We start from the raw sequence: 22,142 nt of genomic DNA, 5'->3' as shown, positions 1-22,142 counted from the left end.
ACGCTGAATCTGTTTATAAGGAAAACCAGTTTCAAGATGGAAACTCCGAAAACGGTTCTACAAGCAGTCAGAATCGGAGACTTTATGCTGACAGTCGATCTAAAGGACGCATACTTTCAGATACCAGTCCATCAGTCTTCAAGGAAATTTCTCCGCTTCAGTCTTGCAGGGAAAGCTTTCGAGTTCAAGGTCCTGTGCTTCGGATTGACAACGTCTCCTCAAGTTTTTACAAGAGTGTTCACCCTCGTGTCGGCGTGGGCGCACGCTCAGGGGATCAGACTGATAAGATATCTGGACGATTGGCTGGTGATAGCAAAGTCCAGGGAGAAATTACTCAGGACAGGGCGGCCCTCCTGCAGCTTTGTCACAGCCTAGGTATTGTGGTGAATCAGCAGAAGTCGCAGCTGGATCCAAGTCAACGTTTGGAATATCTGGAATGGTGATAGACACAACACAAGCCAAAGTATTCCCAACAGACCAAAGAGTAGAGAAATGCAAACAAGTGGTGAATGCCTTTCTGGGAAAGCAGACACAGCCAGCAAGACAGTGGCAGGTGGTGCTGGGAATCCTAACCTCCCTGGAGAAGCTAGTACCACAAGGAAGCTACACCTTCGGTCCCTACAAATGGAGGATGAAGGAGTTTTGGGTCACCAACAGTAGATCACCCGTACGAGCAAATTCCCTTGTCGGCAGAAGTGAGGAAAGACTTGCTGTGGTGGGTGGACGACGACAATCTGACAGTGGGTGTCCCCCTTCAACAATCCTCCCCAGACCTCTTGCTGTTCTCGGATGCGTCACTAGAAGGCTGGGGAGCTCATATGGAGGAGTTGATGGTGTCAGCAAAATGGAGTTGCAAGGACAGAGAACTCCATATAAACGTGCTGGAGTTGAAAGCAGCTTTCCTGGCTCTACAAGAATTCAGGGAGAGAGTAAAGGGACACTCGGTGGTATTGATGTCAGAACAACACCACAGTAATAGCTTATATAAACAAGCAAGGAGGCCTAGTTTCTCGGCAGTTACATGTGATGACAGTTCAACTTCACCAGTGGGCCTTATAGAGAACCTGGCGTAGACATCAAGGCCAGGTATATTCCGGGAAAAAGAAACATAGTGGCCGACAAGTTGAGCCGCAGGATCAGATTCTGGGAACGGAGTGGTCCCTACACCAACAGGTAGTGGACAGGATGCTCATGTTGTGGGAAGGACCGATCATAGACCTATTCGCAACCAGGTACAACAAAAAGTTGGAAGTATATTGTTCAGTAGTCCCGGACGCAGAGGCAGCAGCAGAAGATGCGCTACAACACCCCTGGGACAATCTGGACGTGTACGCATTTCCTCCATTTTGTCTAATCTGTCAGGTTCTGAACAGGGTAATGCGGTCTCAGAACCTCAAGATGACCCTGGTAGCCCCGTTATGGCCGAAAGCAGAGTGGTTTCCAGACCTACTGGAACTCCTAGTAGATGTGCCAAGAGAGTTACCTCCATGGAGCAACCTTCTGTGTCAGCCTCACGTGGAGAGGTACCACCAGTCGGTGAAGTCCCTATCGCTTCACGGGTGGAGACTGTCAAGTATCTCCTCCGAGAGCGAGGGTTTTCGCAGAAAGCAGCAACTCAGATGGCAGGTAATATCAGAAAATCATCTGCGACAGTATACCAAGGAAGTGGTCAGCATACTGTGATTGGTGTCGTAGGGGGAACGTGTCTCCACTCGGTACCACTATTCAGCAGTTAGCAGACTTTCTGATATATCTCAGAACAGAAAAAACATATGTCTGTATCTGCAGTGAAGGGGTACAGGGCTGCTCTAGCCTCAGTCTTACGAATGAAAGGAGTGGACATATCGTCTTCATGGGAGTTGGCCATGCTGATGAGGAGCTTTGAACAGTCATGCCCACCAAAGGAGCTAAAAGCCCCAGATTGGGATCTGACCAAGGTACTGAGTTGTCTGACAAAACCCCCTTACGAACCACTAAGGCAGTCCACGGATAGGAGCCTGACCCTGAAGACAGTCTTCTTATTGGCCCTGGCTTCAACCAAAATGTGGGGGAGCTACATGGCCTCTCATATCTCATAAAGCACTCGAGAGGTTGGAGATCAATGGTGTGTGAGTTTGTCCCAGAATTCGTGGCAAAGACCCAAAATCCAACAATAGTAGACGGCAGATTCGACTCCTTTACCATACCTTCCTTGGCAGACTTTGTAGACAACGACAAAGCTGAAGATGCTCCTGTTGCCCCGTCAGGGCACTAAGGGAGTACTTAAAGAGAACAAGGCGGACCTCAGGCCGGGGTGCCAGAGGTTGTTCGTAAGTACAGGACGGAACAAGAAGGAAGTGTCCAAGAATACAATATCATTTTGGCTAAGGGAGACAATCAGAAATGCTTATACTGCAGAAGACAGAGGGTCAGATAGCCAGGTGGGAGCTAGAGCCTTCATGACATCAGGGTGTGAGTTGCTTCCCTGGCATTTAAGAAGAACATGTCTGTGGATAAAATTCTGAAAGCTGGCGTGTGGAAGCGCCAAACAACTTTCACCTCATTTTATTTGAAAGATGTTGCCCATAGATCCTTGGACACCTTTTCCTTGGGTCCAGTGGTGGCGGCCCAACAAGTGATATAGTTCATCCAGTGCCCTGGGGCGTCAGTTTTGGCGTCTAGTCTAAGATGAAGGTATGAAGTAGAATGAATGGGATGACTGGTCTTTTTTCTTTACTACTTTCTTCCTACTCCTTTAACTACGCAGGGTTTTAGTATGAAGGAGAGTACCGTCATGTGCTGGAACGGACTAGATGCAGGTGAGATGGTCAGCCATATGTGAAGCTATCTTAGCTGATGATATACTTTTCAGTAGCAACACACCCCTCTGGATAATAAGGAAAGAGGGGTGAAGGTGGATCCAGTAGCAAGGGACAAGAGTAAACAGTAGAATGGTATCTACACCCAGTGGGAGGAAACCAATAGATCCGTTTATTTTAATATCTTTGGTCCTAGGTTCATTGTCCATTCTCTAGAATTTCCCTATATATTCGGAAATGGATAAGGTGGCAAACTTCCAGTCAGTTGTAGAGACTTACCTCCCTCCAATAGTAAGTCTATCCTAATGTTAAGACCGAAGGTTTGTTTCGTGTATTTGGAACCAAATACCAAAACTTTGTCAACTAATTTGTATTTTTCATAACTAACAAAACCCTGAGGTCTTTAACAGTTCAAAAGGCCCACCTCGAACCACCCCTCTAGAAGTCTAAACTGGGTTAGAAATATAACTGATGGGTCACAGGTAGCCGTGGGCATTCTGGGTATACATGCCCCGTGACCTGGTATAGATGCCATTAGTCCCTGATCTCACAAGTGTAATTTTAATTCTACCGGTTTCCAGCTTGGCGCTAGTAAATCCTAATGTTAAGACCCTGAGGTTTGTTAGTTATTGAAAAAATACAAATTAGTTACAAATTTGGTATATTAGACCCTGATAAAAAAGAAAGTATGTTTAAGTTAATGAGAAATTAAATAAGGTGGGTAATTTAACCCTTCGTTACGGCAAAAGCCCAAAAATCAAAAATCAAAACCTCTCCCTGTATGCCGGCGCCAGTTTGGAGTGAGCGCGGAACCGGAAAAAATAATTTTTTCAAAAAATCACAGCGGGCTTAGTTTTTAAGATTAAGAGTTCATTTTTGGCTCCTTTTTTTTTCATTGCCTGAAGTTTAGTATGCAATCATCAGAAATGAAAAAATAATATCATTATCATATGTAAAATAATGCGATATATGGTAGCGAAAAAAAAAAAAAAAATCATAGATAATTGTATTCAAATCACGCTGTGCAGAAAACGGTCAAAGCTAACGAGTTACTTTTTTTTTTTTCGTTGTATTGTACACTAAATTGCAATCATTTTGATATATAATACATAGTAAAACAATAAAAGCAACACCGGAAAAATATTATCACAAAATGATGTACGAATTCGTAACGCGCGGACGTAAAAAAGTTATTTTCAAAAATTCACCGTAATTCTAAATATTGTTCTAGAGACTTCCAATTTGTTTCAAAATTAAGCAAAATGATTGAATATTACGATACTGTAAGAGTTTTAGATTAGAATTGCAGATTTCGACCATTTCGGACGAGTTAAATTTGACCGAATGTCGAAATTTTAATATATATATTTTTTTATATGCACATATTTCAAAGATGGAAAAAGCTACAACCTTCAATTATTTTTTATTGTATTCTTCATGAATTTGCGCACATTTTGATATATAAAACTCTATAAAAAGGCTAATATGAAAAGGAGCAAATATTAGGATAATGTGATGTACGTATTTCGGAGACTTGCGGCCGCGAATCGGCGAGCGGAGTGAAGGTAAATATATTTTTCAAAAACTCACCATAAATCACAATATTGTTTTAGAGACTTCAAATTTGTTTCAAAAAGAAGAAAAATTACGGAATATTACTAGGCCGTAAGAGTTTTAGCTTACAATTGCGTTTTTCAACTATTTCGGTAGTCAAATTTGACCGAACGTGGTTTTTTTTCTATTTATCGTGATTTATATGCAAATATTTCAAAAAAAGAGAAAAGCTACAACCTTCAATCATTTTTAGTTGTATTCTACATGAAATTGCGCACATTTTCATATATAAAACTTTATGTAACAGCTAATTTTAAATGGTGCAAACATTTCGACAATCGCACAAAAAAATTCTGATTTTTTCGGAAGAGTTACCGCGTGAACGTAATGTTTTTTTTTTTTTTTTTTTCATAAATTCACCATAAATCGAAATATTGTGCTAGAGACTTCCAAGTCGTTGCAAAATTAAGGTAAATGATTGAATATTACTAGAATATAAGAGTTTTAGCTTACAATTGCGTTTTTCGACCATTTCGGTAGAGTCAAAGTGGGACCGAAAGTTGAAATTTTTGCACTTAACGTTATTTATATGAAAATATTTCGAAACTGATAAAAGCTACAACCATGGGTTGTTTTTTTGTTGTATTGTGCATGAAATTGCGCACATTTCCATATATAAAACTTTATGTAACGGCAAATTAAAAGGGTGCAAACATTAGGACAATCGCACGAAAAAATTTATCGGAAGAGTTATCGCACGAACGTAAGGAAAAAGTTTGTTTCTTCATAAATTCACCATAAATCGAAATATTGTGCTAGAGACGTCCAATTTGTTGCAAAATGAAGGCAAATGATTGAATATTATATAATATAAGAATTTTAGCTTTACAATTGCGTTTCTCGACCATTTCTGTAGAGTCAAAGTTGACGAGGTTGAAATTTTTGCACTTATCGTTATATTGGAAAAATCGAAAAATATTCAAAACTTGATAAAAAGCTACAATCATGAGTATTTTTTTGTTGTATTGTACATAAAATTGCGCACATTTTCATATATAATACAAGGCGCGTGATACAAAAGTTTTCGGCTGGTAGGCCTATAAGTATTTTTCCGCGAATTTTTAAAAAAACTTTTTTGAGCCGACGTATGATACGTCCAATCGGCATACGGGAGACATTTTGACTCGACGTTTAATACGTCCAATCGGCGTAGGAGGGTTAATTAAATTAACATGAAAATTAAATAAAATCACTATTAGAAACTAATTAATAAGCAGCAAAACATTTCAACCACCTTCAATGCATGAATACTAGGTCTTCAGAACACCACTAGACATGCATTCCGTGTAGTGTTATAAGATTTTTATTGGAATGATAGGAGATAGAAGGTGATAAAAGTACGAATACAGGCGGCCCTCAGTTAGCAGCAGGGGTACCGTTTTTGGCCGCCGACACTAAGCGATTTTAAAGCCTACGGCTGCCGCACACCTTTTTTTCGAAAATCTGGACCAGTTAACAGCTCCCTAGACCAGTCAAACGGCGCCGTAATCCCGCAGTGGCACAATAAGTAAATTATAATTATGCAGCATAGTACTATAGAATTTACTGTACAGTACATTATAGTATTATAAATAATGTAAAGTGAATAAAGCCTAGCTTTAATCCTTTGAGTGTATAGTGTGTAAAGATATAATAAGGTTTTATACAGTGTACAGGTAGCTGTAGTGTTCAAGTTACAATAATTCGTCTTACAATAATCCAATTTTATGAGAGACCAAATTACAATAGCCTAACTTTATCCCATCTGAACAACCGAACGAGAAACAACAATTTTTTTTTTCTTTCTTTCTTAGTACAAGTGAATTGGATAACATCTGTTTGGCTTTTATTTCAATTATTGAACTATAGTACACTATTACCGTAGTTGTTATAAATGATGTTGTGTATAATAGAACTGAGATATCGTAATGTAATAATTTTATTCACTATAGATCAAAGATCAATATAGATCAAAGATCAATTGGGAAATATACTGTTAAATTTAAACCTAGTTATAACTGAAACTGAGAAAACTGTTCCAGCTGCTAATGACCATTATCATGCATTGGCAACAAGGATAAAACTCCAGTAAACGTATGCCATCAAACACAACTTTAGATAAAATTGAGATAAAATCATTTTAATCAAAACTACTGTGCTTGAAAGAACCCATTTTACTGTTGGTTTCACGCCGATATAGAATGAATAACATGAAGTTCGTATCATGATGATATAAAGGAAAATTGCAAACGGAATCACATAATTTTTTACGCAATAACATGCTGCGAAAAAAAAATTAGTTCACAATCACAACGAGTCATGTTTAATTCATATTTCCACCTAAAAACACGTTGTATAAGGAAAAATAACCTTGTCTCATATGAGTCTCAAGTATCTAGATATTTGTTTATACTAACTAGAAGCAAGAAAATGCGCTCAGAATTGCGTTAAATATGGCGAAACGAACTCGTATTTGCCATCAGCTGATTTCAGACCAAAATATTGACCCCTCCGCAGCATACAGGATTAGATTTGCCTTAGTATTTTATAATACAATAATATGAGAATACATACAATATTATTGGATACAGTGAAGTAATGTATAACTTTTTAAAGGATTTATGGAAAAGATGCATAATTTATAAAATAACACCATGCATTTTTCGGAACAGTGGCATGCATTTTTTGGAACAGTGGCAGACAAGAACGAACATGAAAAAACATCCTCTGACAACGAGGAGGGTATTACAAAAGCTGCCTTAATTTGTATCATATCTATGTACAAAAATAAAAATACCCTATACGTAATATATTTTCACACACATTTCAAACTTGAAGCGTGAACATTTATAAAATCGACACATCGATCGCTAAATTTGCACGCTTTTAAACTATATTTTCGAAATAGCGGCAGGCAGCGGCTTACAAGAACGAACATGAAAAAACATCGTATTTTGATTACATGAAGGGCAGTTTCAAAAGCTGCTTTTGTATCATATTTCTGCACAGAAATAAAAATACTCTGTACGTATTACATTTTCATACACAATTTAAACATAAAAGGATGAACATTTATAAAACACATCGATTGCTAAATTGCTCATTTTTAACTATTTGTTCATATACGAAACAAACCTTCGGTCTTAACATTAGGATAAATACTCGGCACCAGCTGGAAACCGGTAAAGTTTAAAATAATTGTGTGCACAAGGGACTATTGGCATCTGTGCTTGGTCACGAGACATGTGGAGCCACCCACATACCCCTCATTAACTCTGTGACCCCGTTAGTTATTTTCTTACCGCCTTTAAGTGAGGACGTGGTTTGCTCCGTCCTTTTAAAGCCGGTGTAGTTTGTGAAGTACTCGTCGTGTAGTAAGTCGTAGGTGAAGAAGGTACGGTTAATTCGTTACCTGTGCTTTGGAATATCGCATATTCAAATGGATTGCCTGTAATCCAAAGCTTTGATGTATCTGGATGTGCTTTGGGAAGTAATTTATGACAATGTCCTCCTCCCTGCGGGAGAGGCTTGTATCGCCATCTTGTTTTCGTTCCAGATACGTGGGTAGAGAAGATGCAGGTGTGCGGTCGGCATTAGGCTTATCAGGAGAAACCACCCAAGGACAGTTGGTTTGATGTATAACGTCGTGTTGCCACCCAGGATCCCACGTGATGTCCCTTTTATCCTGACATGCACTGAATGGCGGTCGGATGCGTTGCCATCTGTAAAGAAGCAGATAGGGCAACAAGGCAGCCTTTAATGTTGCGTTGCTATTACTACAAGAATAACATCAACAGCCTTGCACTTCTGGTAGGATGCTGGCTTCGCATTGAGTTGCTCAGTGACGTCATAAACATGGCGACCGCCATGATGTCACTTCACAGCTGCGGACCTACACAAAGACATGCTTCCATTTCATTTTGAGGACAAGATACTTCACAACTATGCTTCGAATTGGAGGGTTTAATGCACATTGTTTTTGAGAGAAATTACAAGCGTTATGAGATATAAGTCACATAATGGAAAAGAGACAAGTCTTTCCTCTGTATCCTTCCGCTTAGGTGATTGGCTTTGATGCCAGTGCGTTCTCCTGCCAATCCTGGAAAAATAGGGACTTCATGGCTGATCCTAGAGCCAAGAGAAGTTTCTTCTCCATCTTCGAGCCAGGATTGTTACATCCCTACTATATGAAAGCACAAGAAGTAGTTGTAATTGTCGAACAAGTGAATGATGGAAAGTTAGTCTAGTGTGGCTGCTGTGAAGAGTTGGCAAAGACTAGAATCAGGGACTTGGTGATTGATCCTCGTTCCAAGAGGAGAAGAATAATTTCTTCTTCATCTTCGAGCCAGGATTGTCGCATCCTTGTAAAGCAGAAATGCCACAGAAGGTTGGGTCTTTTGATCTTGGCTGCAAGAGTACCATAAACAGCCTCACGCTTCCATCAAGCGTGTTGACGTCATAGCCAAGACTGCTTGCAAATGGCGGTAGTCATGACGTCACAGCCTACTGATTCTCGATTTACTTCGCTGCCTCCGGAACCTAATACGCTTTTTGACTCATTGGTACACACAGTAATGAAGAATAAACAGAATCTAGAGGTGAAAATGGCTAAGTAAGAGAAAAAGAAAAGGCGTGATTTGTCGTCGTCTTCTTCGTCTTCTGCTCTAGATGGTGTCATAGCTAAGTTCGATGGCATCACTAAGTGTACCAGTCAAGTGTTGGAGGATACAGGATTTCATGACTGATCCTCGGGACAAGAGGAGAAGAGTAAATTATTCTTCATCTTCGAACCAGGACAGTCACAGCCCAATCAGCAAGAAAATTAAGAAGTCAGGGGCTGGTAAGCTCAAAGCAATCAGACGAAGCCGTTTACAAGAGTCCGAACGAGCGAAAGCAACGACTGTCACTGGGCCAGTGGCCGACGTGGAGTTGCCAGTGGGCGACTACAATGCCGTTGCTTAACTCGATACATACGTCAATGCTTTTACAAACGTTTTTCATGGACTCTAGATGTCAAGAGTAATAAAATATGTTAAAATTGCTCTCATATTTGTATATAGGATTACAAACAGATACCTTCTCAAATCCTACTGACTATTCAGGATTGAGCCATCAGTGGCCATTAAAGATCAAAGATGCCGTGGCCGTATGGTCGGAAGGCCATGGCGTATGCAAATAGATACCTTCTCAGATCTCAGATCCTACTGACTATTCGAGATCGAGCCATCAGTGGCCATTAAAGATCAAAGATGCTATGGTCAGACGTCCATGACGCCCCCGGACGTTTTTCAGAGGGTAGGAGTGAGTTAACGTCTCCTATGGCTGAACACAGTGCTTTAGAACCGGAGGGAAGAGAAAACCAAGCGTTTCTGGCTTCGTATGAGGAGGTGATTGATTTGATTAGTCAATTCAATAACCTTTCGGGGAGCACGTAGACACCTGCCAGCATATGCTTCCCCCGGGGATTGACATGGTGTTTGGTTTGAAAAAGGATACGAAAGTGTATGAATGACCTTGTTCTAGTCATGTAGAGTCCATTTTACAACACGTAAAATGCACGGATTGATGGAAGGATATGGATACCTCTTAGTAATCATATGCAGCCTGAATGGTGGGAAGTAGCATACTTTGGGTTGACTCCAGAAAACTTCAAACCTTTACAGGTAAGGAGAATTCCCATGTTTTATATAATTGTTGGTATAAGCTGGTTTCTTGCTATTAGAATATTGACCAAACACTTCGACTCTTACACAAGTAGTTAAAGTTAATCGAAAGCTTGGTTCCTTCGAAAGTACTGTAGAACCATTTTTCTTAATGAAATCGAATGGGAACTTAAGTCGAAAGAAAGAGGTGAATGTCTTTCTTTTGTCACTTAAGGCAGCCAAGCCTAAGTAGGGCACTTGTAACCTAAGATGCTATAGCCAGGATAATTGGGTCATACCTTTTAGCCTACCAAGTGGTTATATTCGTAGCCTATTCCAGCCAGTTCGAGTCTACTGCTACTATCTTAGTTAATCTGAGTAGTAGTTCTTAGCTTAGACTGTGAACTAACTGGTTTGGGTATGCATGTGCTGGCTTGGACCAACTAATGGTTGCGGTTTGGCTTTCGAACCTGCATTTACTATCTTAGATTAGTCTGAGTGGTACAATTCTTAGCTTAGCTGGGTCCGCTTAGCCTAACTCATAGGTTAGGTGGTTCCGACGTACATGTCAACTTAGCCTAACAGTGGGTTGATGACTTAACAAGATCTGGTTGCTTGAACATGCCCGTACTATCTTAGGTTGGGCGAATTAGTAAGATTATAAGGTTAGCCGAGCATAGACTAGTGCCTAGGCTACCCATTCGAAACACTTCTACCACCTCGGCCTAGAAGGTTGTGGTTGTAGCCTAGCATGGATACCTCAAACTTTCTTGAACGGCTTTACCCTAACCTAATTCATTTAGTTTCTAGATTAAGCATGTCTATACTAGCCTAGCCTAGTTAAGTGTACATCTCGGATGGACTTAACCTACCCTAAGTGATGGAGGAGTTAGCCTTGCCTAATTGGAAGTGTTAACATAGCCTGACCTAACCAAACCAGGGTCCTAGCCTAATTTGAAGGGTTAACATAGCCTAGCCTAACCAAGCCAGGGTCAACCTGGTCTTGTCAACTTAAAATAAGTTAGTCAATTCTTAATTGACTATACCTACTGAGACTAGTCCAAGTGGTTGTTGGTGTGGTTAACCTGGAATCTGCAAATGGGTCTCTTCCATACTGGTCTAGTTTCTATATTGAAGTCATGAATCTAACATAGAGGGTTCGAGCTTCAGTTGGCTAGAGCAAGGCATTAGTACCTCATCATATCTGGAAGGGGAAAGTGGGGAGTTCCCCATTCTTCAAGAGTGAGGTAGGGTGAAGTGACGTTGGGTACAATTCTGGGCTAGGTTACTCGAGAATAGCACCATGATGGTTTCTAGCAATATGGGATTTCCCTTAGGAGGGTAGCATATTGAACATATGCAGTATATTGTAAAAGGTCACGATAAGGTGTTGGTTGGGATCTTAGTTTTTACAAAAACACAGTTGTTAATAGCTCTCCTAGGGCTGAGGGCTGGGACTCCTTGAAGGATTCGGATATTTTTTACGTGGCTAGGAACCAATTGGTCATCTAGCAACGGGACCTGCAGCTTATTATGGGATCTGAACCACACTATATCGATAAATTATTTTCTATCACCAGAAATAAGTTCTCTGATTCCGCGTTGGCCGAGATGGGAGTAGGACCTCGGACCACTGGTTTGGCAGATGAGTGCACAAACCACTCGTCCAGAGAGGAACTCATATAATGGAAAAACCATGTAATAGCAGCTGTCTCAGGGGTTTCACCCTTCGAGGAGCCTGAGGATTCCATTTGCGATACTGGGAACAACCTGGAGGTTACGCAAACTCTAGGTTCTACCTGTTCCGCCATGTCCCGGACAGAAGGATGGGTTCCAGTAGTTAAGGAGGACCCAGGATGAGTGACTGATGAAGTTTATCGTAGCACAATCATCGCTACCAGGTTCGTGTGGGGAAGAGGCACCACCGATAGGTAGAATTAATATCTCAAGGTCTGGAGGTTGCCAGTATCGATCCATTTCTTCCTTTCTCAGTTTCTCATCCAACGAATATCTCTTTCCTCTTTCTTTTTCTTCCTTCCCCCCTTTCGAACTAATAGTTCTCAGTTTTTGGGTGTAGTGTGTCACCTGGGACGTAACAAGACTCCAAAGGTTCGTTAGCTACATATACAGAATTATTCTTTGGCCGTGACTGGGGGGGGGGGGGGGGGGGGGGCCGCCTGTATAGTGGACGTTTCTGTCTATTAAAGGCATTCGGTTTAGACAATAATCTGGTGGAGAGGTTGTCAGAACAGAAGGAAGAATCTCTGTAATTACATGTTTACATGCATGGTGAATACATTGGACTGGTGATTGGCATGTGAATATCGCTTCACACTGACTAATCTTCAGATGAATCAGGAGTATGAACTGGATGGGTCACAAAAGAACTGCGATCTGATAAGTGAAAACATACTCTGTATCAGAGTAGCCTCGACGGACTACCACCAGGCACATACATCAGTCACGTTACAGGAAACTGACCGTGGATGGGGGTCTTCCTCTGACCTTGGTAGAGTGGGACGTACTCAATAACCAGGGTTTTGACATACTCGAAAGTAGTCTGGAACACCAGTTCCAATTGGCCCCGGAATCCGGGGTAATGAGTCAATGCAGCACAGGTCATAATGACAGATACATTTCTTAGTCATGCTCGGTATGGTGTGAGGGACCTTCAGCAGGGCTGGCTTTGACTTGTGAAAGTACTCTGTGGTTATAGGAAGAACTACGTCACTAGAACATTAAGGTGGTAGACGTAAAGGAACAGGCCTAACAGAGGCGATCGGTCAAGCCTACTCCTTGGTTGTCAAGTTGTACCAATGAGGTTATGCAGAAGTCAAGGTCATCAGAGGAATATGGGCCTTCTGGCATTTAAGAACATATCTGTTTAAGGGGACCGTCCACTATGGCGGAGGACATGTCACTTTGAAAAAATAAAAAATCAAGTTATTACTTGTATCTATGCAGAAACATCCGCCGGCATGCTTTCCAGAAGTTTCCAACCAATTATTTTTACAAATAATGAAGATATAGCGGGGGGGGGTGTTTTTAAATGATGACGTCATCGTAACTGCGTCGTCTGTATGATTGAGTTTGACAGAATCGTTTTGCTTGTTTATTTTTGCATATATACAGGGATTTTTTCAGATTTTTTTTCGAGATTCTCATACATCTGGTAGCAATGAAAGGTAGTGTGAGTTGAGGGCTGGTCAGAGCAGCTATTTATAGGCGAGAGCCGCGAGACTCGGAGAATGACTCGGTTATGCCACAGACGTCAAAGGAGTTACATGCACTTCGTCACTTGAGTTTGGTCACTAGCTATTTACGTTGTTTTTATAACTTCTTAGTGAACTTATAGCAATGCCAAAGTTACCTAAGATCAAGAAGGCTACTCAGCAACTAAGGGCTAGCAAAATTAGCGAAGGCCAGGAGGTGTGCTGAAAGAAAAACACGAAAATTCATTGTTATCAGCGCCCTCATTGTCTCGATGTCTCGCCGTCAACATCATTGTCTGGTGTCACGCTGAGGGTATTAATATCACTTATAGGGGTAGGACCAGGATCCTTGATGTAGAAATCAACAATAAAAGTACAAATAAAGTAATTATAATGTTTGACTTTTATAAGAAAAAAGCAAAATTTAAATAGCAAATCTTTTGGGAGGATTATAACTCAAAAACATACTTGTGCGGCCTGTCGGTAACCATTACTCGGTTATTATTATCCAATTTTGGAGAGAAAGATATCATTGGAAAGAGGAATAAAAATCCCATAAATCTGTGTGACAGAATTTTTATTTCTTTCTTTTTTTTTTTTTTTTTTTAGAATTTTTGAGTGTCTAGACAAAAAAAAAAAAAAAATTCTTAAAAAAAAAAAATAAATCAAAATTCTGTCACACAGAATTGTTCCGTATATAAAGAAGTGTTTATGGTATGATTTTCAATACAACTGATGTCATATTAGCGGAGAAATCTCTACTTATTAGCAAAAATTATGATTTATAAAAAAAAAAATAAGACAGTTTTTGCTCAAATGACTTGAAATTTTTATATGATGAAGGTATTAACCCTTAAACGCCGACTGGACGTATTTTATGTCGAGATAAATTGTCTGTCGGGTGCCGACTGGACGTATTTTACGTCGACATACGAAAGTTTTTTTTAAAATTCACAGTAAAAATACTTATAGGCCTACCAGCCTAAAACTTTTGAATCACGCGCCTTGGGGAATCTGTGGGAGTTCACGGATCAAGGCCTTGTTTTGTTTTGAAGCGTGACCCAGGTGCGCATGCGCGATTATTCTTCTCGCTCCAGCCAGCATCAGTAGCGCACCATACGAGAGCGATATTTCGTGAAAAGCGTGTTTTTCTGGACTTGTGCGAGACTTTGAGCATTTGTATTGCGACAAGGACATTCCTAGATATGTCTCAACGACGTGTGAACCGTGAAAGGCGCGTTTTACCCGTCGGAAGGGATTGTGTAAGGCGAGTTTGGACCTGGATGCTGGCGAGGGCCCAAGCACCCAGCATGACCCCGCGCCTCAAGGCCGTTCTGTGCGGCCACGTGTGGCTGAAAGTGTTTCGGGAACACATCGTATGCCTTTGGTTACCCCTAGGAAGCATGTGGGCGTCCTTAGGGGCATTCGTAGGCATTTGGGAGGCCTCCAACCAAGGGACATAGACGAATATCTTTCGGAGCTTGATCGGGAACATGTCGCAAGTGCCTCATTTTGATGGCGGATGGTCATCGAGTGATGAGGACATCAGTCCCGATGAAAGTGAGGATGAATATTTGACCCCCAATGTCCGTTCGAGGCTCACATCCCGAAAGTGAGCTCGAATTCAGTGGGTTCAGTGCATACGAGGGGGAATCTGAGGAGGAGGGGGAGGGTGGGGAGGGTAATACTGGGCTCAATTTTATCCGCAGAGAAGAGACAGAATACGGAAAGTGGGGGCCTAAGTGAGGGTTGGGTGATGGGCCAACGGGGGGGGGGGGGGGGGTAGTGTGCATCGTGCCCGCCACCCGTGCGCGCGCACGGGGGGCACGTAGAAGGTTGGCTCGTCGCGCCAGCCAAGGTGAAGGTCGGTCGTCGGAGAGTGACGAGGGGTGGACGGAGGACCCCACCCCTCCTAACATGCACCCCTTCATGGCAAACCCCTGGGATGACCGTACCAGTACCCCTGACTGTTTTGGGTCATCCAGCTTTTCCTGACGCGGGAATTGCTGGAATACCTGGTACAGACGACGGTGGACTACGCTCGGTACTGCCGGTATGAGCTGAAGACGACCTTGTCGTATTACTGGCGGGGTTGCAACCTCATTGACATGGCACATTTTTTGGGGCTCCACATTTATTTTGGTATGACACCTGCTGTCGACGTCAGGCAATATTGGAGGAGAAATTATTTTTTATGTATGCCGAGGTGTTGCCTGGCGTTATGTCCCGTGATAATTTCCTGGCGATGGACAAGGTACTTCAACGCCTTCAACGAAGGGCCATACCCTGGAATAACAGTGATCGCCTCATTTATAGTTGCGTACAGTGTTGGATTATATCCTGTGAGCGGTGTAGTAATCTTGTGATTCCTGGAAAGAAACCGTCCTTTGGTCTTTGGATGAGGGGATGATGCCTTACAAAGGACGTCTTAGTATAAAAGTGTATAACCCCAAGAAGCCAAAGAAATATGGTGTGAAATTCTTTCTCATTACCGAGGCCAACACTGGATATGTTGTGGACTTTTCAGTGTATACATGGTCTTCTCCACGCTGCGTGACACTGTATTCAACCTTGTGGGGACGTTTCCGTAACAGGGATATCACCTGTTTATGGATAATTATTATAACTCGGTATCCCATGGCCCAGGAACTGTATGAAGCAGGTGTTCACGTCAGTGGTACCCTTTGGTTGGTGCGTGGGGCCCCGAATGTCCTCAAGAGGTTCGCTAGTCATCCGCAACACCTGGCAAGAGGAGAGACAGAGTGGCGGCGGAAGGGCGCTGTCTTCGTCATCTGTTGGAAGGGTGTCCGACTCGTCCCCATGATTACGACGAGTCATGAACCCATCCAAGAAGAGATCGTACAGCGGAAGAAGACACGTCGACAGGGCCGAGTTGTGTTTGAGGAGTTCGTACGAGCGGCCTACGTCATTGGGCACTACAACAGGCACAAGGGATGGGAGGAGTTGATCTCTTTGATCATGTATTGGAGCGCGCCCCCTAAAACCGACAGCGGAGGGTGGCGCACGGGGCCGCCGGGTTTCCATCAGCAGTAAGGGCGCGCTCTCCCCCTCCTCCACCTGTACCTCATGTTGAGTGGAAAAAAATGCAAGACTCTTCAGTGGAGGAGGGAGAAGACAAGAATAGAACGAAGAGTCAGGATTACGAGTGAGTATTCTGCATTTATTTATATTTGTTTATTTAGTTTTATTCCTATTTATTACAATTTTTTATATATCTGAAGTGTGCATGATAAAATAATAAGACATTCAGGGTAATGCGAAAACAAAAGAGAAGTGTCACCTGCATTCCTTTTATTTATGTATTGGTACCAGAATCGAAGAATGTAATATATATATATTTTATGTATAAAAAAAAAAATTATATATATATATATTATATATATATATATTATCATATATATATATATATATATATATATATGATATATATACAGTCAGTGCCATTTGTATTGAGAATTTTTGGAATTCTCAATCATTTGTTGTTTTTTGGACCCGTATCATATTTCCCGCAAAAAAATTGGCCAGAACAAAATGACTAATTGGCAACTTTTGTTTATCCACCCAAGCACTACTGGTGACAATTTCATAGAGTTGGTATCCAATTGTCAGCCATAAGGAGTGCATTTCTTTTGACGGCGGTCCACATATTTCTTTTTTGTGCTTTGTATGCAGTGAGTGTCGCCGTCTACCACGCCCTTAGAGTGATGTCTTGGTAAAAATACCAGCCATGATAATTTTTGTGGAGAGTTGTGATCGACATAAAGTTGGTAAAAGAAACCGAGAAATTGCCAAAATTACTGGTGTTAATGAAGACAGCGTCGGGCGACTTCTCCAAAATGGCGTCGGGCTGGATCTGGTGATAACGTTCCCGAACACAAACATGGCGGGGGTAGGTCTTTGAAGATTCCTACGAAGATTTTAAGGCTTTTAAGGCATCAGTTGGACCTTAATCCTTCAATTAATGCAAAGGAATTGAAAGAAAAGAACCCTAAGCTCCTTAGAAATGTCTCTGTAAGGACAATTCAGCGCAACATCCAGAAGCCGTCCCTAGAATAAAATTCCAAGGTGAAAGCGCGAGTCAAGCCCCTCGTGAATGCCTAAGCAACGTTGCCGTCGTGTTCAATTTGCCAAGGACCATAAGGACTGGGACCTTGTACAGTGGCATAAGGTCCTTTGGACCGATGAAGCAATGTTCTGCATCAGTGAGAACAAGGGCACGACGGTTTGGAAGTCACACACTTTGTCAGCGTGTGACCCGCGGCTGACCGTGACCAGCGTTAAGCATCTGCCATACCTCATGGTGTGGGGGTCCTTTGGCTACGGTGGACTAGGGATTCTTGTCATGCTTCCTAGATGCTAAACGCTTAATTCTGAGCGTTATATTAAGCTGCTAAAGGACAATTTACCCGAGTCTTTCGCCAAAACCGGCTGTGAGATCCTTCAGTAGGATGGCGCCCCTTGCCACACCTCAAGGGCATCCAAAAGGTGGCTCTCTGACAACGAGGTTGAATTTATCCATGATTGGCCTGCCCAATCACCTGATCTGTCCCCCATAGAAAACCTTTGGGGAATCTTGAAACGCCGCCTTAGTAAGGAGGATACGTCAACAATCCCCAAGCTTGAGATTGCAATAAGAAGGTCTGGGGGGAAATACCCCCTGCCCACTGTCAGAACTTGGCTGATTGTCATCCACAGCGACTCCAAAAGGTCATCAAGTCCAAGGGCTTTCCCCATCAGGAAGTAACAACGACGGCATAAGTGTTAAACTATTTTTTTTTTTATTTTTATAAATGAAATTTATTTTTTCTGCAGGCTAATTTTCTTTTCTCAGTACAAATGGCGCTGACTGTATATATATATATATATATAATATATATAATATATAATATATATATATATATACATATATATACTATATATATATATAAAATATATATAATATATATATATATATATATATATATATATATATATATATATAATATATATATATATATATAGATATGATATATATATATTATATATATAGATATATATAATTTTTTTTGGGGGGGTAAGCAAATTACTTACAGTCTAGTAATATTCAATCATTTACCTTCACTTTAAAACAAATTGCAAGTCTCTAGAACAATATCTCGATTTATGGTGAATATTGAAAAAATATTTTTATTCCCTCCGCGCGCCGATTCTCGGCCGAAAATCTCGGAAACGCTTAGGTCACATTCTCCTAATATTTGTGCCTTTTCATATTACGCTTATTTTAGTTTTATATATGGAAATGTGTGCAAAAACATGCACAATATAACAAAAAATATTGGAAGATTGTAGCATTTATCATTTTTGAAATATTTGCATATAAAGTACGATAAGTACAGAAAAAACTACGATCGGTCAACTTTGACTCAACCGAAAAGGTCAAAAAAACGCATTTTATAACATAAAAATCTTACAGTCTAGTAATATTCAATCATTTATCTTCATTTTAAAACAAATTGCAAGTCTCTAGAACAGTATCTCGATTTATGGTGAATTTTGAAAAAAATATTTTTTTCCCCTCCGCGCGCCGATTCTCGGCCGAAAATCTCGGAAACGCGTAGGTCACATTCTCCTAATATTTGAGCCTTTTCATGTTACGCTTTTTTTAAAGGTTTATATACAGAAATGTGCACAAAACCATGAACAATATAACAAAAAATTTTGGAAGGTTGTAGCATTTATCATTTTTGAAAGAAATATTTGCATATAAAGTACGATAAGTACGAAAAAAACTACGATCGGTCAACTTTGACTCAACCGAAAAGGTCAAAAAACGCTTTTATAACATAAAAATCTTAGTCTAGTAATATTCAATCATTTATCTTCATTTAAAACATATTGCAAGTCTCTAGAACAATATCTCGATTTATGGGTTGAAATTTTTGAAAAAATGAAAAAAATTTTTTTTATTTTTTTTCCCCTCCGCGCGAACGATTCTCGGCCGAAAATCTCGGAAACGCGTAGGGTCACATTCTCCTAATTTTTGAGCCTTTTCACATTACGCTTTTTTTAAAGGTTTATATATGGAAATGTGCGCAAAAACATGCACAATATAACAAAAAATTATTGGAAGGTTGTAGCATTTCTCATTTTTTTTATATTTGCATATAAAAAAAAATTTTAAACAAAAATTCGACATTCGGTCAACTTTAACTCGTTTGAAATGGTCGAAAACTGCATTTGTAAGCTAAAACTCTTACAGTATCGTAATATTCAATCATTTTCCTTCATTTTGAAACAAATTGCAAGTCTCTATAACAATATTTCGATTTATGGTGAATTTTTAAAAAAATTATTCTTTTACATCCGCGCGCTACGAATTCATGCATCATTTTGTGATAATATTTTCTCTGTGTTGCTTTTATCGTTTTACAATGTGTTATATATCAAAATGATCGCAATTTAGTGCACATTACAACGAAAAAAAAGTAACTTGTTACCTCTTAAATGTTTGGCGCACAGCGCGATTTGAATACAATTATATATGAAATTTTGTTTTTGCGCTATCATATATCGCATTATTTATATATGATAATGATAATTTTTTTCATTTCTGATGGTTGCATACTAAACTTCAAGCAATGACAAAAAAGGAGCCAAAAATGAACTCTTAATCTTGAAAACTAAGCGCGCTGTGATTTTTTGAAAAAAATATTTTTTCCGCTTACGCGCTCACTCTCAAACCCATCCGGCACACGGGAGTCATATTTTTATTGACTGCTTCGGCGTTTAAGGGTTAAATAAAAAAAAATAGACATCATAGCAGACGGTCCCCTTAAATGATCGTGACGGTTGGTTTGTGACTGTATCGAAGCTCAAAATTGAGCGGCAGGTCAGTTGGTATCTTGTCTAAGATGATAGTATGAATGTGAAATGGAGGAGTTAACTGGCCACTTTTCCTTTTCAAATTTGTCTCCTTCTTTACTTAGGGCAGTAAGAAGAGAGTACCATCATAAGCTGGAACAGACAAGGTACAAGTGAGTGAAGTGGCCATAATGTTAGGGTTTGTATCAGTAAGATACCTATCAGTAGCAGGACATTCCTCTCTCTAGCTAGGGGAAGAGGAATGATTACAAACCTACATGAGTGGATGAATTGGTTTGTTAGGGGAACAGATCTTCTTATCTTCCTTGGATGCAATGAACTATGACAGTGTAAAAGCCCAGAAGTCTGACTCTATGATACAGGAGGTCCCCGGGTTACCACAGGGTTTCCGTTCTTGAGACGCGTCGTAAGCCGAAAATCGTCGTAAGCCAGAACATCGTCAAAAATCCTAAGAAATCCTTACTGCATTCTTATGGCATTTTCTTAAAAAAAAATTCAAATATTGATTATTTTGCATTTTTGGTGTCATATTTCATCTCCCAGATGAGCGTTGTAGGCATCGTAACCCTGGAACATGCGTCGTAACCCTGGAAATAACGTCTATTGACAAGCGTCGTAACCTCGGAATGTCGTAAGCCGACACCGTCGTAACCTCAGAACGTCGTAAGCCGACACCGTCGTAACCCGGGGACTGCCTGTATTCATATATGTCTTAGATTCCAAAATACTGGTCAGTTGTTTCGTAGAATTCTGGTATTCAGAAAACTGATCAAAGATGGCAAACTCCCAGTTGGTTAATAGTACTTACCTCCCACCAAGAGTAAGTCTATCCTAATGGTAAGACCGAAGGTTTGCTTCATTTATGAACAAATGACAAATTTGTAACTAATTTGTATTTATCATAACTTACAAACCTGAGGTCTTAACATACAAAGGCCCACCTCTAACCACCCCTCTATCAACTAACCTGGGTTGGAATAATAACTAACGGGGTCACGAGTTAATGATGGGTATGTGAGTGGCCCCACATGTCTCGTGACCAAGCACAGATGCCAATAGCCCCTTGCGTACACAATTATTTTAAACTTTACCGGTTTCCAGCTGGCGCTGAGTATTTATCCTAATGTTAAGACCTTTCAGGTTTGTAAGGTTAATGACAAAAAATACACAAATGGTTAAAAATTTCTCATTTAGTCATAAAAATATCAAAATACACTATGTAGTGAATATTTATTGTCGGGAAAACCCATAAATAGACAAATTCCCTGCGAATAATTGGTAGATATAGTCCGAAGAAAAATCCGCGAAGCTCTAGAACTCAAATACTGGGTTGACTGTAGACATATATAATATTCAATCACTATTCATAGATGTGCTTGACACAACATAGTCATTTCTTCTCCAATTCTGGAATCTACTTATAACTTTTTCTTTTTCTGTCAGTGCTATAATTTGTTTCTTTATATACTTTCGTGTTGCTATGTTCTTTTACTACTCTTATTCCTTTTATGGGTACTTGACTTGAATTCGTTGAATGACTTAATATTTTCACTGATATAGTCCTTAAAAAATATTCTGTGTATGTATATACAGTACATAAGTTATATTTTTATTTTTCAGGCAAGCCAGTCGTAATATGATCCTTGAATATGAGATGTATTACAAGGATGAGAATGGGGAACGGATCCCCAGCCTCTACAAATTTAATGTACTTATCACAACCTTTGAAGTAATCATATCAGATTGTTTAGAGCTAAAAGAAATTCACTGGAGATGTTGCATCATTGATGAAGCTCATCGATTGAAGAATAGGGTATGTTTTAATTGAGTATTATGCTAACCCCTTAGGGATTGTTGCTGTCAGTGCACCTCATGCAGTGAACTGTAGGCATTCCTTAAGGTTCTTTGCAGCATGCCTTTTGGCCCCTAGCTGCAACCCCTTTCATTTCTTTTACTGTACCTCCTTTCATATTCTCTTTCTATCATCTGACTTTCCACCCTCTCCTAACAATTGA

The 22,142-nt window shown here is 40.4% G+C and overlaps 1 protein-coding gene across 6 annotated transcripts in view; it reads left to right on the top strand.

Annotated features, from left to right (window-relative positions):
- LOC135224627 (chromodomain-helicase-DNA-binding protein 7-like) overlaps window positions 1-22,142 on the top strand; it is a 271,651-nt gene that overhangs the window by 132,196 nt on the left and 117,313 nt on the right. For all 6 annotated transcript variants that reach the window (XM_064263825.1, XM_064263824.1, XM_064263819.1 and 3 more), the window contains one exon: window positions 21,748-21,940. In XM_064263825.1, coding sequence (XP_064119895.1) covers window positions 21,748-21,940 — 193 coding nt within the window. The remainder of the gene's footprint in view (window positions 1-21,747; window positions 21,941-22,142) is intronic.

This window comes from Macrobrachium nipponense, chromosome 12 (genome assembly GCF_015104395.2).
Source record: "Macrobrachium nipponense isolate FS-2020 chromosome 12, ASM1510439v2, whole genome shotgun sequence".
NCBI classification, from domain to species: domain Eukaryota; kingdom Metazoa; phylum Arthropoda; class Malacostraca; order Decapoda; family Palaemonidae; genus Macrobrachium; species Macrobrachium nipponense.
Note: the sequence above shows the minus strand (reverse complement) of the source record. Positions and strands in the feature narration are given on the sequence as shown.